The sequence below is a fragment of the Ursus maritimus genome, unplaced genomic scaffold, assembly GCF_017311325.1.
Source record: "Ursus maritimus isolate PB19 unplaced genomic scaffold, ASM1731132v1 scaffold_5, whole genome shotgun sequence".
Classification (NCBI taxonomy): Eukaryota; Metazoa; Chordata; class Mammalia; order Carnivora; family Ursidae; genus Ursus; species Ursus maritimus.
Genome location: NW_024426663.1, coordinates 12,038,372 through 12,054,436, shown reverse-complemented (window position 1 = coordinate 12,054,436; position 16,065 = coordinate 12,038,372). Strand labels below are relative to the sequence as shown.

Below are 16,065 nucleotides of genomic sequence, written 5' to 3'. Positions count from 1 at the left end.
GAAGTACTTTACTTTGGGAGAGTCTATGTTAGCTCAGCCTCGCATATGAGAGAATAGCAATACCTCCCTGTTCTGCACTCAACTCTCCACTCAAATCAATCCTTCAGACTAAAGAAAACACCAAGACCTACAATGGGTAGATGAGAAGAACATATTCTCAAGTGAATAAACAAAGATTCTTCTATATTACAAGAAAAAAAATGTTCAAGTATTTTTTGTTTTTATCACAGAAACTGGAAACTATGTCTGCAACGGCACATAAAGGAAGAGTGAATAAAATAGTGAATGATCTTCTAAGAAAATGGTAACAATGAGCAGCTGCTTTCCTTACCATCAGATCAGCAAAAGAAGAAACTGGCCCTGATAAAGGAACAGGAATAGACTGAAAAAGCCAAAAAAGTGTTATTGGAATGGGGAGAAAAAAAAAAGAAGAAAGAAAGAAAGAGTTATTGGAGTGTGTGTGGAAGTACCAAGAAGTGCAGTAAAGAAGAAAAAAGACTGTGCATTCAAACAGTATATATAAATGAGACTGCCTGTATCAAAGGTTTACATCAATGATTTCTCACTTTAATTCCATTAAATAATATATTCATTTATTTTCTTCTTTTGTCCCTAAGACATCAAGATTTTCTTTCTGGTATATACCATTTCCCTACTTTATCATTTTCAAAAAATTTTAAACTGGTAGTAGTATTTAGATGGATTCAATTCAGGAGGTGGGGAGGAAAGCTATAGGATACACTGATAAAAGGTAAACTGATTTTCCACAGAAAAATTAGTAGAAGGTTGTATGCCTGACAAACACAGTAATACACAAAAAAAATGTATTTACTATTCTAAGGAACAAATATATTGCACTAAATTCTCACTTCATGCCATGTCCCCTCTCCTGATTACTGTTTAAGAGTCAATACAATTCAAAAGGACTTCTTTGGGGGAATTTTGAAAGAATTTTTGAAAGACACACAAGGAGAAAATTCAGAGCTAACCTGATGAGTGCTCTGAAGTTCAATCAATCAACCCTAACTTATTTTTTCCTAGCTTTCTAGCTCCTTCTTCTCATTGTAATTACATTTATATATGTACACCCATTAGACAAACCTCAAGTTTTTGCCACATGGGAACAATAAACATACTTAAGGACTACTGTGAAGATTAAGAGATGTAAAGCATACAGTCTGACATACTGTAGGAATTCAATACTGACAGCTATTAGAAATTTTTTTAAAAAATGTCTTTTTCCTGAGTTCAGGATCAGAATCATTACTTCAAGGACTACTTTAGCTGTTCTCTGGAATGTCATAAATGGAAATACAAATACAAATATATAAAATGCCTGTGAGTTAAACCTAAGACTTTCAATACAAATTGCTCAATAAAAAAAGGGAAGACATGATGATTACTAATTGGTGCTATGTGCCAGATCCTGGGTTCTCATTTGACCCTTTCAATTTCATATAATAAACAAACTGAGGCTCAGAGAAGGGTAAGTGACAAAACCAAATACCAATACTATGATAACAAAAGTGTACGAATTATGAATACATATAAAGAAATGAAAAAAATTCAGAAAAATGAAAGCCACTAATTACTCAGTATGATAGGAGTTGACTTATTTCAAAATAACACTTCTTTCTATTTGTACCATATATTTATATCGTCTACTTGCTCCTCCCCACTCACCCAGTATCCATTTTATCTGCCCTTTAGTAGTACACAACTGTCGTCCAGTTTTCACTGGTGTATGTCCAGCTTTCAGCTAGATGTGGCCATGTAAACAGGTTCCAGCCAAAGGGATATAGCTAGAAGTGATATGGGATTTTTTTACATCACAGCCTTAATAAAGTGGCTTGCTTTAAATCCTACCCCTCCCCATCTTCTTCCTGCTGGCTGAAAATGGCAGCTAGTAGAGCAAGAGAAGCCAGGTATTAAGATTAAGGATAGCAAAGCTGTCCCACTAGCCACAGTACCTTAATAACCTCAAGGGGTAGAGCTCACTTATCTGAGAGTAAAAAAGAAGTAACTATTTGAACCCCTGTTTCCAATATATAGAACACCTTAACTGGTTCTCTTAATATACTATAATGTTTATGCAATAAACATTTTTGAAAGAATAAGCTCTATACATGGATAATATGAATTCATTGGCTTATCTCTTCAACAAATATTGAGCAAGAATTTCTAGAAGAAACAAAATACTATGGGAAAAAGTAAAACTTAGGAGAATCAAAAATATAAAGATGGACTGATTCCTGAATAAAGAACTAGAGATGAGGAAAATGGAATCGGGGCAAGGCTTTATGGAGGGAGTGATTTTAGAGCGCAGTATTAGTAGTATTCCCCATACTTTTCACTCTGGAGAATGATTCCTCTCTGAAGCCAACAGATAAAACTTTCCACTCTAACATTACTCTAAATTATCATATTCTTTATGTAACCTTCTCCAATTTCTCCAGGCACATCACTGTTTCAACCCACATGTTCACAATATTTTGCTCATATGTTATTAGTAATGCCTTCACAATATTATAATTTTTTGTATACATGTATCTCCTTTTTTTTAAAGATTTTTATTTGACAGAGAGAGAGAGAGTACAAGCAGGGGGAGTGGCAGGCAGAAGGAGAGGGAGAAGCAGATTCCCTGCTGAGCAGGGAGCCAGATGCGGGGCTCGATTCCAGGACCCTGGGATCATGACCTGAGCCGAAGGCAGATGCTTAACCAACTGAGCCACCCAGGTGCTCCCATGTATCTCTCTTCTAACTACATTCTAGAATTCAGTAAGTCAGGGACTTCATTTCAGTTGCTTTTATAGACCATTATTTACTTCAACAGAACTAGAGAAACAATATGGAAATTTGTAGGAACTGAGGAAATACTTAAAACTAAAAAAACGAACTAGTGGCCAAAGTCAATGGCTTTCAAACTTTTTGGACTATGCAGTATACACATGCACACACATGCACACATAGCCATAAAAGTTTGATGAACTAGTACTCTACTAAAGGCACACTGTATTTTCTATTCTAGTTTACACTATTCTCTTTCAGTAAAAAAAGAACTGATCCTAATCCTTTAACATACTGCAACTTTTTAAAATGTATTACCCTAGAATAGTCATTTAAAAAATGAGAAGAATTCAGCTAGATGATAACTAAGATCAGACTACTTTTAAATTCTATAAAATTACATTGCATTAAAATCTGTTGGGGCACCTGGGTGGATTGGTTGGTTAAGCCTCTGCCTTTGGCTCAGGTAATGATCCCAAGGTTGGGATGTAGCCCCACGGTGGGCTCCTTGCTCACCAAGGAGCCTGCTTCTCCCTCTGCTTGCTGCTCCCCCCCACTCTCTCTCTCAAATAAATGAAATCTCTAAAAAATATTTTAAAATCTGTTATCCACCTTATCTTTATTATAAGCCATCAAATAAATATCAAAGGTATGAGAAAATCTGGGATGTATCTATCCATCTGTACCATTCTGAAAACCAACTAATGCCACTGCTATGTGAGGCACCAAATAGCAACACACAGTTCCTCTTAGCATTCTTAATTACCAATCCAAGTCAAAATGCTATTATAAACTCAAAGTACAGTATGCTTCTACCACCTTAAAACCTCCGGCTGAATAAATGAGAAAAAAACTGCTAGAAATAGATGCTAGGAAGGGTCACATTAAGCATGACTAATTTCAAAGATGATTGTTTGGGTTTAGTCATGTTGAATATGAGGTAGACAGTAAACTCAAAAGTTTCTCTAGTAAACATTCAGGGACTCAGATGAGAAATAAAGGCTACTATATATACATTTGCAAGTCACTAAACATTAGTTTCATAAAATATATATATAATTTGATGTAATAGTAATAACAATACAAATCTCTAATTCTGTAATTTTGTTGGTTTTTTTAGATGCGGGGGCGAAAGAAGGAGAGAGGGAGGGAGGAAAGGAGAGAGAGAGAAAGAGAAATATGGGGGGAGAGGGAGAGAGAAAATCTTAAGCAGGCTCTGCACCCAACGAGAAGCCCAACACTGGGCTCAATCTCACAACCCTGAGATCACGACCAGAGCGGAAATCGAGAGTCAGACGTTTAACTGTCTGGGTGGTGCTCCTCTAATTCTGTAATTTGTAATTATAACAAGCAGACAAAGCTTAAGTGACAACATTTGTTTTCCCTATTAGTATTACCTATCATGCAGAAGTCTAGCCTAGTAGAAGCTGTGTTTCAGGGACTCCTGGGTGGTTCGGTTGATAAAGCATCCGCCTTTGACCCAGGTCATGATTCCAGTGTCCTGGAACTGAGTCCTGCATCAGGCTTCTTGCTCAGCAGGGAGCCTGCTTCTCCCTATGCCTGCTCTGCCTGCCGCTCCCCCTGCTTATGCTCGCTCACTCTGACAAAAAAAAATCTTAAAAAAAAAAATTGTATTTCAAAACAATCTTCAAAATAACTGAGTAGGAGGATTTAGAGATTAAACTAGATTGGCCATGAGATAAAATGTGAAACTAGATGATGTATACATGCGGGTTCATTTTACTACTGTCACTACTTACACATATGCTTGAAATCATCATCCACAACTTTAAAGTTAATACTAATAATAAAATAAATGTCTATATTTAAAAGTTCAAGTTAAAGAGATATCCATTTGATTTGTTTTAAAAAAGATTTTTGGAATACGTGTACACTTTTTATTATTTTAATGACTACTGTCGCAAAACAACTAAGTTCCCAGCACTATACGCTTTACTTTCTAACAAAGTTATTTGTAATTTGGTATTTCATCTATCTGCAGATACCCATGGGAGTGTGGGGCACATAACCACCACCTCCATCTACTGTGAGACATTCGATTAAAAAAAAGTGGGGGGGGATCATCAATGTAGAATAATTATGACTGAGATAAGCTACTGAACACTAAGTCAATCTTCTGGTATAAAATACAGGCTAAAACTGGAATAAAGAGATCATTTACATTTTTCATACTCATATACAACTGTAATTCTTTTCTTATAAAATTTCCTTTCAGATCAAACTTCCTCCTTTTATTAATGCAAGATTCACTCAATTGGAAATAGGAATACTGTAGTAGCTGCATCAAATGGCAATAATCATACTAATATCTACTTCAAGCACAAAAAGAATAGTCTCCTTTCAGGGAATTTAGACCGTAACTCTACTCTTGTCCAATGGCCCCATTCCTTCACATAATAGCTCTTCAACACAGTATTTACTGCCATCTAACATCATTTTCCTGAGTATAAAAGTTACTCTGCTTTTTGCCTAAGCCTGTCAAAATACCTCATGATCATAAAAGCCACATTATCAGCACATTTAACATGCAGAAAATCTAAGATCACATCTTACATTTTACACATCTCTTTTAAAAAGCAACAAACTTCATTCTGACACTGGGCTTGATATAGAAACTAATCATTTGCCTTATGATCAAACTTCTCAGACTCCCACCTTTGAACTACTGCATGCTATTACCTTTTTGTATTTATTATAACCACTAGATACTACAAATATTTAAATTTGGTTTCTTTCTTCACTATAAGCCTCATAGGATAATCTCCGGTTTTATTATCTCATGTAATCTACCACAAAGTAGTTGCTCAATCATCTAAATTAAGTATCTGGGGACAGAGAACTGTACTTCTGAAAGCAGCAATGGGAGATGTGAAATAGCTAACTTGAATGGTTTTCATTAAGAGCTCCCCACTATTTTTGTGCCTTATGTCTCATCTCTGAGAGAAACTGTAGACACTGGATGCCAGAAGCCAGTACTGTTTACCCAGAATTTACCATGTCTCTGTACTTTATTCTCAATGATAACTTAGATCTCAATCTATCCACACCAAAGAACTCTCAAATGTAGTTTAACATTTACTTAAAGTTGACTTTTGACTAAGCAGTCACCTCATATCACAGTAACAGATAAGATACCCTTAACTATAAACAGCAATTTTTTCAGTCATTCACACCTAAGAACCTGATTCTGGTACAATAAATTTCTAGAGTACCTCTTTAAACCAGTGGTACTTTTACATGAGTATTATTCTCTTAACACATGTTGCATTTATTCAGCTATCCTTCCCTTTTTCTCCTTCCTTCACTTAGGACTAAACCATACAATAACTTTAGCATAACACTGAATAAACGTCAGACTAAAGAACTGCAAAGCCAGCATGTCCAACACATTCTCTATTAGGGAACTTGGACTTCTTTATTGGGTGACTATGACTTCCGTAAAAACCTTCCTCTCCATCCCACTTCTGAATATATACTATTTGTTCTTCCTTTCTTTCCAAACTACATCATTTCTTACCATTAAGGTTACAAAAATTAAAGAGCTCCATAAAAACTTTCCATATAGCCCATTACATTACTCCAGTACTTTGCCCAATTCCATTTTCTTTCACCTCATTTGTTTACCTATATAGTTCCGTGAATTCTGAGTATACTTACATACCTGATTGTGTGTTAAAACCTAGCTACTGCATTATCACCCCTAAATCATAATAATCTTTCTTCATTAACATGGCAAGATACTGAATGATTCCAGGTGAACAGCTTCTCCTATATGCATATGAATTTAATATGCATATAAATCTGCTGGGAATCTTGTTAAAATGAAAATTCTGATTCAGCAGATCTGGGAAAAAGAGGGGAACTTTTAGAGTGAAGGAATCATTCTGCACAGTAATGGAGTAGAGGATAAATGATTCTGTGCGTTTGTCCAAACACATGAAACTGTACCTCACAGAGTATGTAATATATGCAACTTCAAAAGATCAACCCATGTGACTGAAGAACACAGAATGGAACGCAAACTGTGCCAAATGAATCTAACTTTATTACAAATTTATGAGAACTACACTGAAGAGGGTGGGAGAAAGAAGCTAACTTTAGTAACTTTAGAAAACAGTGTTTTGACTAGAAGCTGTAAGGCAGTGTATACTGTACATAAACACTGTATTCTAGTTGATAAATTTGTTTCTTCTGGGAGTATGGCCTAAAAATTCTAAAACTGCTTTACCTGTATCTGACCTTGAAGTACACGATGGGATGGTGGATGGCAGGAGCCTTTCTCTCCGAAGGAAATTAAAGTTATAAAGGAGCAAGAAAGGAAGGTTAGGATGAATCCTGCAGTACAGAATTAGACATCAATACAAACTCACGTCCACCTTAATATGCATACTGAGAAATTCCAGAACTAGAGATATGTAGATATACATGGTTTAGTATATATCTATATATTACCTAGCGCTGTCTGCTTTTTCCACTGAGAAGACTTGGAAGCAGTGATACCTGGGTAACAACAAGCATACCCAGCACCCAAACCTTGGTTTCTAATATCCTTTTCTCCAATAAAAGGATCCAGGGTTCTTTGGAGAAATGGCTGGTTCTAGGGCAAAAAGAGGAGTATGTAAAAAGGATACAGATGCCAACTTGAAAGACAGCACCCGATAGGCAAGGCTAGAACAATGTGAGTGACAAAATAAATAACTTACTGGATTATAACCCAAAGTATAAAATTCATATACATAAGTCCAGGCTTACGTAAATCAATGACTGAATAAAGGGGGGAGAAAAGACTTCTTTACAGAAGAATTCCACTTAAAATATGTAGATACTCTCTCCCACCAGGCGATAGAACTTAATTCCAACCTTCCCCCTAACCATCTGAGAGAGGGCTAGACATAGTGACTTGCTTCCAAAGAATACAGTATGAGAAGAAAAAAGAAGTAACTTAAAGTGGAGAACCCTGGCAAATATTATGTTGGCTAAGTAATGAAGGTTAATATCATCAGTAATATGTGGATATTACCCTTTTCATCTATGTGACTAGAAGAGCACTTCATCTCTGTGATATTCTTTCCAAAAACTGATAACCCCAGTTTATCCTAATACAAACATCAGATAAATCCTCACTGGGGGATATTTTATAGAATACCTGGCCAGCACCTTAAGCCTTAAGGAAATCAAGGAAAGAAAGAAACTCTCACAGACCAGAGGATACTTCAGAGAGTTGACAGCTAAACGCAACATGGTACCCTGGATTGAATCCTGGAACAGAAGTGGCATTAACGGAAAAACCAATGAAATCCAAGTAAAGTGTGGAATTTAGTTAGTAGTTTTTTAAAAAAGATTTTTAAAAATGGCTATAAATCTGGTTTCCCCTTCTGGAGAGCAGGAATCATAATACTGCATACATCACTGGAGTTTTATGAGGATGAACTGTGATAAATTCATGTAATACTCTGTGCACTATGTGTACCATGCCTGGTTCAGTCAGAGTAAGACCTCAATAATCACTGCATGCCACATTATTATCATTCCAAGAGAAATGAAATGTACTCAACTTCTTGCTGGCATGGGCCATGACACCATTCTTTGGGTGTTCCCAGGGAAAAAAATAACAACATCAATAACAAAAAAAAAAAAGTGGCAAGGTGCTGAATGACTCCAGGCAAACAGCTACGTCTGTGTGTGTGTATCTACCTACACACACACACACACACACACACACACACACACACCACACACACAGCACACATCAATTTAACATGAACACAAATCACTTGAGAATCTTGTTAAAATGAAGATTCTCATTCAGGTGGACTGGGGTGGGGCCCAAGGTGGTACATTTCCAACAAGCTCCCAGGTGATGCCAGCGCTACTGGTCCAAGGAGTACAACTGGAGCTTTAACTTTGCTATTTATACATTTTTTAAATTTTCTGTAAAAAAGATAAAGTTTTTTCTATTTATTCTTTATCTCTTCCCCACAAAGAATTACTCTTATTTTTAAATATAGAACTGTACCAAATGTAAACAGTCACCAAGATTTTAAATAAGCAACTACTTAAGCAGTATAAAACAGGGGCAATTACATATTAACATTTGCTTCCACATTATCTCATGCCTATGTAGATAAAGTAATGTATTTAAAAGTCAAATCATATAGTTCTCTTATCCTTAGCAGTTGAAACTCTAAACACTTTACAGTAATGCAGATTAATCACAATCCTAGGAAATACTATGAAAATGTTAATTTAGTAAATTGTATTTGAAGAGAGAGTAACCCATTACTAAAGCTCCTGCTTAACAGCTTATTCAATTTTCAAAATGTTAAGAAATGGTACTTAATCTCAGATCATCCAGAACAGTGTACAGGATATTTGAGGAAAGAAAAAAACTAATAGGAATAAATGAAGAAAGTACATATACAGCTGAAAAACAGTGATTAACGGAAAATGGTGTGAAAGAGCCAAACTTCCCTGCAAATAATGACATCATGGGAAAATTTTAAAAACCAGTTTCCTTAACTCAATGATTTCTAGCCATTCTGGCTTTATGGTTTCAGGTTTTCCTGCCTTTCTTAAAATGTTTTTCAGCACAAACATTTGAAATTTAAGAATGAATTAACTTTTTTAAAATTCTGAGATAACTGCAAAGTAAGCTTAGAAAACACCATTTTAACTGGTATTGCCTTTAAAAATTATTCAAACTTAGTGCAAAAAACTGATTTTGGTGACAACAAAGCTTTCTGGTATGTGTGTACATAAATGCAACATTTCCAAAAATGGTGTGCCACAGTAGTTTTCAACAAGACACTAACAAATAAATACATGGTAAAGAAACGTGGCCTGTGTTCAAATTAACTTTGACTTGGTGTTCCTTAAATTTAACAGGTCCTTCACACTAGGGGGCTTGTCAAAGCCTTTTAAAGATGCTGAATTTATAAAAGGAGATTTTCATTTAGAACATTTCCACTGATCATATTTCCTACTCACTGCTTACATGAAACACTTTAAAAGTTCAGATCCAAAGATTCTTGAAGTATAAAAAACATTAACAAAAATATTTTCTGTAAGCCAAGGAAATTTGTGTGACAGAGTTCTTCTAATATAAAATTTATACACATATATATTTAAAACACATATAAATATGTTAAATCAAGCATTGTTAACGCTATGAGAAGCCATAATGAAACAAAAGAATTCTAAGAATCAGCTTAATAAAGCTCAATTACCAGCCACAGATTAACTATCAATGGTTAAGACCATTGTAGCAAGTCACCAACAATTTCCCTCACTCTGTAAAAGTTTTTCAAGAGCATCATATACAGAACTACTTAAAGTGATTCAAATAAATTATCAAATTTACATGTATAATTTTAGATTATTAAAAATTTAATCTGCAGGCAAGGACAGAAATTGTTCTGAGCATTAAGCGTATGCCAATCATTCAAAAATTTGCAAAATGTAACTATGTATTTCCGGTCTTCATCCACAAACCTATTCCTTGATTAAATCATCATTTAAGAAAGCTTTACAATAAAAAGTCTAACCAGGATTTGGAAAACTTGATTTTTTTGTTTGTTTTTTCTCAAATCCACACAGCCGGGAACCAGTACTTTGAAATCTTCCAAAAGCATCTTTAGAAAGCTTAACTTCAGTTATATAATAAACTTTGTGCTGAGTTTGAACTGATGTGCAGGTGCATCCTGACCCACATTTCTTAGTAAATAAGTTTCAAAATTGTCAGTTATAGCATAGCTAAAGAGACATCTTCCTGTACATTCTTCCTCCTTTCAGTCAATGGTCATAGACAGCCTTCCACATGGAAAGAATCAAAAAACATTTTTCAGTAGAAAGCTAATTATACCAACAAAAATGTCAAATGACTTCTTGCTTAATTTTATTTCATTTCATAATGGAATTTCCACAAAGGAAAAAAGAAAATCTAAAGCAAAAATCCATTTAAAAATTCTACCCAATAAAAATCAAGTTCTACTTTAAAAACTATTTACAACACATATCAATTTTAAAAGCAGGGCATATTTCTCCTCTCTTCACTCTACATTAATATTCATAGTTACTAGAAATGGTTTGGTTTTTGTTTTTTTGTGTTTTTTTGGCAAGAAAATCCTCCCTACCTATAAGTTCATGTCCCTAAGCACAAATCTCCCTTCTCTGTACTGCCTTGATATGAAAGCTCTTTTTTGGGGGGAGGGGCACTGGGGAGAATGGTGGCTGAGGGTTGGTAACAATGACAGTACAGCAAAGGAAAAGCACAGCATAACAGGAGTAAGGAAGAAAATGAAAGCAGATGAGAAGCAGGTCTCCCTCCTTCTGATAAACACCAAGGCAGTTGCAAGAACAAGATAACTTGACAATCACACTTCTCAGAAGCACGTAAAACCTGTATAGTAGAAATAATAACTCGGAATAATTAGAGAATATGACTTGCAATTATTTTAAATAAGTATGCATTGTAAAAGACTTCTTTAAGTAAATTTGATTTCACAGGGTTTAACTTTTTTCACTTATACTACCAAATCTATCTTACTACTCCCCTTTAGATATGGCAGCAAAATATATAAAACATTGTTGGAACACGTGAGGGCTCAGAATGTAACAGCACATGACCTCTCTGAATACTCAACTAGACGATTTACTCTCAAGAGTCTTATTTCCTATTTTGTGAGTAGTTTAGTTCCTGTGTTACCTCTAGATAGTTCTACCTATTAACCATTTCATTGCTCACTAACAAATAAACGAATGTGGACAATGTGACTCTTCTAATCACTTAATACAGTCAATATACCCGTAGAGACTTGAATCAAACATGAGATTCAAAACTCTTCTAATCTAGCCTCTCAACCCTGGTGATTCTTGAAGTCGATTGTCTGAAACCTTATTATACTTTGTAAATTAAGTGGTGGGATGAAATGTCAAAATCATTTAGTTCAATTCTTTTTTTAAAGTTGAGAAGATCATTCAGAGAACTAGTTAATGCAGAGTGTCAACTCAGGTTTTGTAATGTTTAGACCAATACCTGTTCAAGTAAATAATGCTGCCTTCCATAATTGCTCCTTTCTCTCTATGATGTTCTTGTTATCCAGTCTGCCTGTGAAAGCTGATAAACTAAAGTATACCGAGCATGACCAGAATAGACCAAGTTTCAAATCACTTACTAACTACACTGCTTCCTTTTCTATCCAACATTTTTTCTGAATCCCTCCCAACTGCCAAAACTTTCCTGTTTCTTGCTCATCACATTTCTCTACCACTGTAATTAATGTTCCAGTTATATAGTATCCTATGGTACAGAAGACATGATGCTAACTATAACAAGCAAATATTGAGCACTCATTTTATCAGGAACTATTTTAAGCACTTTACACATAACACCTATTTTCAACTTTAAAGAAGATAAATACTATAATTGCTATTCTATAAAAGTAAAAAGTCAAAACCTCAGAGGTGAAGTAATTTGCCCTAATTTACACAACTAATAAAAAGTGGAACTGGGAAAAGTAATCAGGCAGTCTGACTCTGATGCTCACAATCCTGATCTCTACTGATAAATGTATATAACTACATGGATTCCATCAAAGTGCAGGTAACTCGAAATTTGCGGGCTACAGAAGAATTTAAAGAATCTTTGTATATGAAGAGGTTTCTTACACATTAAAATAACTTAATTTGGCTTATTCCCATTAACTCTATTTTCTTTGGAAAGACATGGCCCAAGTAACTCATTCATATATAATTAAAACTCAAATTTAAAAAGAAAATCGGGGGGAAAAAAGGGTTGCAGCAATATTTTAACAAATGTCCAGATCAGCATTGTCCAAAAGAACTCTGTAGTGATAGAAATGTTTTCTATCTGCACCACACATCATGGTAGCCATTAATCACATGTGGCTTTCAGCACTTGAAATGCATCAAGTGTGACTGAGTAATTGCATTTTGAATATTTTGTAATTTTAAATAGTTTAAATAGTCACGTGTCGCTAGTGGCTACTTTACTGGACAAGAAAGGTACAGAAGACAAAAATGTCAGCAAAAAGGTGAGTAAAGAACTTCTTATTGCCTTTATTTGGAGAGTGCACTAACTGTCAAAGCAATTTAAAGGTCTCTTTTTACTTGCTCTAGTTTCAATAACTGACCCAAACAATATAAACCTCCAAAGAGATTTAAGTCACCTAAACTTTCTATATTTAAATTCACTTTTGTGTATCTTAGTGGAACAAGAGAAAAACTGTATTATCAATAAAACTTCATGTATCAGAAACTTTTTACTGTTTGGATAACTAAGAGGAAGAATCTCATCTGAAAACTCTGCCCCCTACTAGGAAAACTAAAGAGTCATGCAAGTTTTATGTTCTCTTCATAATAAATATTTGATAATAAAATGCTTACCTTGATTCTCCACTACTGTTTCTAACACTTTCTTCATCACTGTGTCCATTCATTGTAAATATCAAGAAGTTTTAAAATAAAATATAAATCTTCCCAGTTTAAACGATGAATACAAATACGAACTCCTTAAACATCAAAAATTCACAGATGAATTTTCTCCAACATTCACAGGCTTTCTGGGCCCTTTTTGATTCACCTAAAAAAAATATATTGAGAAAGTAAGAAAATTTCCTATAGAGGAAAGAATAAGTCTATTTAGAACTTTTACAAATCTACCTAGGGCAATTAAATTAGAGATGCGAAGGAAGGGGTAAGGGTCTTTCACTGAAAATACTTAGGCTTCTATTAACTACGTTCCTGACTACCTAATAGAATGTAGCACCACTGTTTATTTTTGACAGAAGAAATTAAAATATTTGTGGAGTGATAAAACTTTTAGACTGACGGCAACGGTGCATCAATACACATATATACACATCATAGATAAATAGATAACTAAAGCAAAGTGGTAGTATGTAACATATATACATCCCAAGAACAGAAAATGAAGTCTTATTAGATACTTGGTCAAACAAATGAAGGGGGAAAAACATTACCTTTAATCAAGCACTAATTCCTATTACCAAGAACTTCACATACCTGAGTGAAGGAAAGTTTTGAAAATGCTCACATGAGAACAGAATAAAAGTGTATTGTATAATTTCAGCGAAAAATGTATAGATCAAAACAAATGTGTTCTTTCACAGGTAAACCGAGAGTGGAGTGATAAAATTTAAATAGTATTTATCCAGTTTGGACTTGCAAGGTTCCATTAAAAAAAAAAGGGCAATAGAATATATACTAGGATTAATTAAGAAATGGGCTTGGGGTAGAAATCATGAGCCAAGACACAGCATTTCCACCTTTCAAGATTTCAGCCCAACACTGGAGAGTCACCTACAAGCCATCCACGAATAAACAAAGGAGATCTCTGGCAGGGGAGGGAGAGGAAGAAGCGGGGGAAGGAGACGTCAGATCCTTCCCCAGCCAGAAAGTACCGAGACAGGCGACTGAGAGCAGAGCTGTCCGCCGATCTCAGCAAAGAGAATTTACTCCTACGATTATTTCCACTCCACAAAAAAGAGGGGGAAAATACGCTGTTGCCAACCCAATCATAGTTAACTCTGCATCTTGATCAGGATTTTAATTCTCCAGAGACTACAGTCCAGTAGCCGCCCCGCAAGAAATGGTCATCCAAAAAGTAACTATTCCACGCAACATTTATTCTTAACGTTAAATATTAATTCCCATTAGTCAAAGAGCTTTACTGTTAAACGATTATGTCTTTAAGACTCTAGGAACTCTAACAAACCGCCTCTGTTACCTAAAGTCTCTCTTCGTCGAGAAAGTTCACAACTCTTTTCGTTCTTTCCTTTTCACTCCTTTCGCCCCTCAAAATGGCTTTCTCCGTGCACCGTAACTTCCTTTTCCCCCTCATCTTCCTTCTCCGAGTAAGTCCTCTTTCTGAGATCCTTCTCACAACCTTAACTTCTGAAGCTCCAGGCAAACGCAGCTCTCTCCTTTCACGCGTCCTAACAATGACTCTTCCCTAAGTCGCTAAACCTCTTTGAATCTTCCTTCTCTGCGCCCGTCTTTTAACAGTTGTTTCTCTCCTGCTAAGTTTTCGAAGCGGTACTCGAAAGGAGGTTGGAAACCTTCCTCCTCCCTCATCCGTACTTTGCAGCTTCGCTCCAATCAGCCTCCCGAGCGGACGCAAACCACCCCCCTCCAACCCCGTCCCTCTCTGGGCCTTCATCCCGGTCCCAGGGTCTCTCTTCCCGCCTCAAACTTCCCGCAGACCCGCCCCGCGCCCTCCCGGGCTCGCCCGGGCCGCCGCCCCCTCCCCCTCCCCCTCCCCGCCGCTCCCCACGTGCTGGGAGTCCGGGTCGCGGCGGGACCAAAGCACCCGGCAAGTGCTCGCCGCTCGAGCCTCGCCGCTCTCCCCTCGCGGGCCGGCCAGCTCCAAGCCGAGGAGGCCGGGGCTCGACCGCCCAGCTGCCCGCCCGTCCGGCGCAAGGATGCGCTCCTCGGCGCCGGCCTGCGCTCGCCACTCACACGCCCCCTGTGCACCGAGCCCGTCAGCCACTGCCGGCCCTCACAGAGCCGCCCCGGCCTTCGCCCGGCGCTCGGCCGCTGGGCCGCCGCCCGGGCACCGCGCCGCCCCCGCCCTCCGCCTGGCCGGCTCTCGTCCTCCCCGCCACATCCTGACCCGCCCGCCGCCCCCTTTCTTACCGGCGGGCGTGCAGGCTTCGCGGGGCGGAGGGAGCCGACTCGGATCGGCGGCCTCCCCCGCGGCCGGGCCCGCGGTCTCTGCCGCCGAGTGAGTCCTCGGGCTCCGGGCGTCTCGGGGTAAGCAGGAGTCCGTGAGAAGGAGGGGGAAGGGGAAGGACGCGGAGGGGAAGGGGAAGCCCCGGGCCGCGGCACCAATGCGCGATCCCCTGCGGAGCGGATCCAACAATCAATTCATTATTGAAGCACCAACGGCGAAGGTAGCAGAAGCGAGAACTAACGAGCCGTCGTCGTCGCCGCGGCCACGCGCGCGCTCCCGCTCCCGCCGCTTATCGGCTCCCGGCAGCCGCCATGACGCCGAGAGAGCGAGCGCAACCGTCTCCGTCGTAGCCGCCTCCGCCGCCGCCACCACCGAGGTCGCCGTCGCCTCCGCCTCCCGCGCGACGTAAGCTCCTCTGCTCACTCCCCTTCCCCACTGGGCGCGAGGCGGGCCGGCGGGCGAACGGGCGCGCGTACGCCGAACACCTCCGGCTAGCGCGGGGGCGGTGGGAGGGGCTACGTTGTGGAGTCGTGGGGTGTAGAAGG

General features: G+C 38.1%; 1 protein-coding gene across 2 annotated transcripts in view; it reads right to left on the bottom strand.

Moving 5' to 3' along the window:
- CHD1 (chromodomain helicase DNA binding protein 1) overlaps positions 1-15,623 on the bottom strand; it is a 71,497-nt gene extending 55,874 nt beyond the window's left edge. For both annotated transcript variants that reach the window (XM_040622045.1, XM_040622046.1), the window contains exons 1-2: positions 15,484-15,623; positions 13,213-13,408 (exon numbers count right to left, since the gene is read on the bottom strand). In XM_040622045.1, coding sequence (XP_040477979.1) covers positions 13,213-13,265 — 53 coding nt within the window. In that variant the 5' untranslated portion in view covers positions 13,266-13,408; positions 15,484-15,623. The remainder of the gene's footprint in view (positions 1-13,212; positions 13,409-15,483) is intronic.
- Between the last annotated feature and the right edge of the window lie 442 nt (positions 15,624-16,065).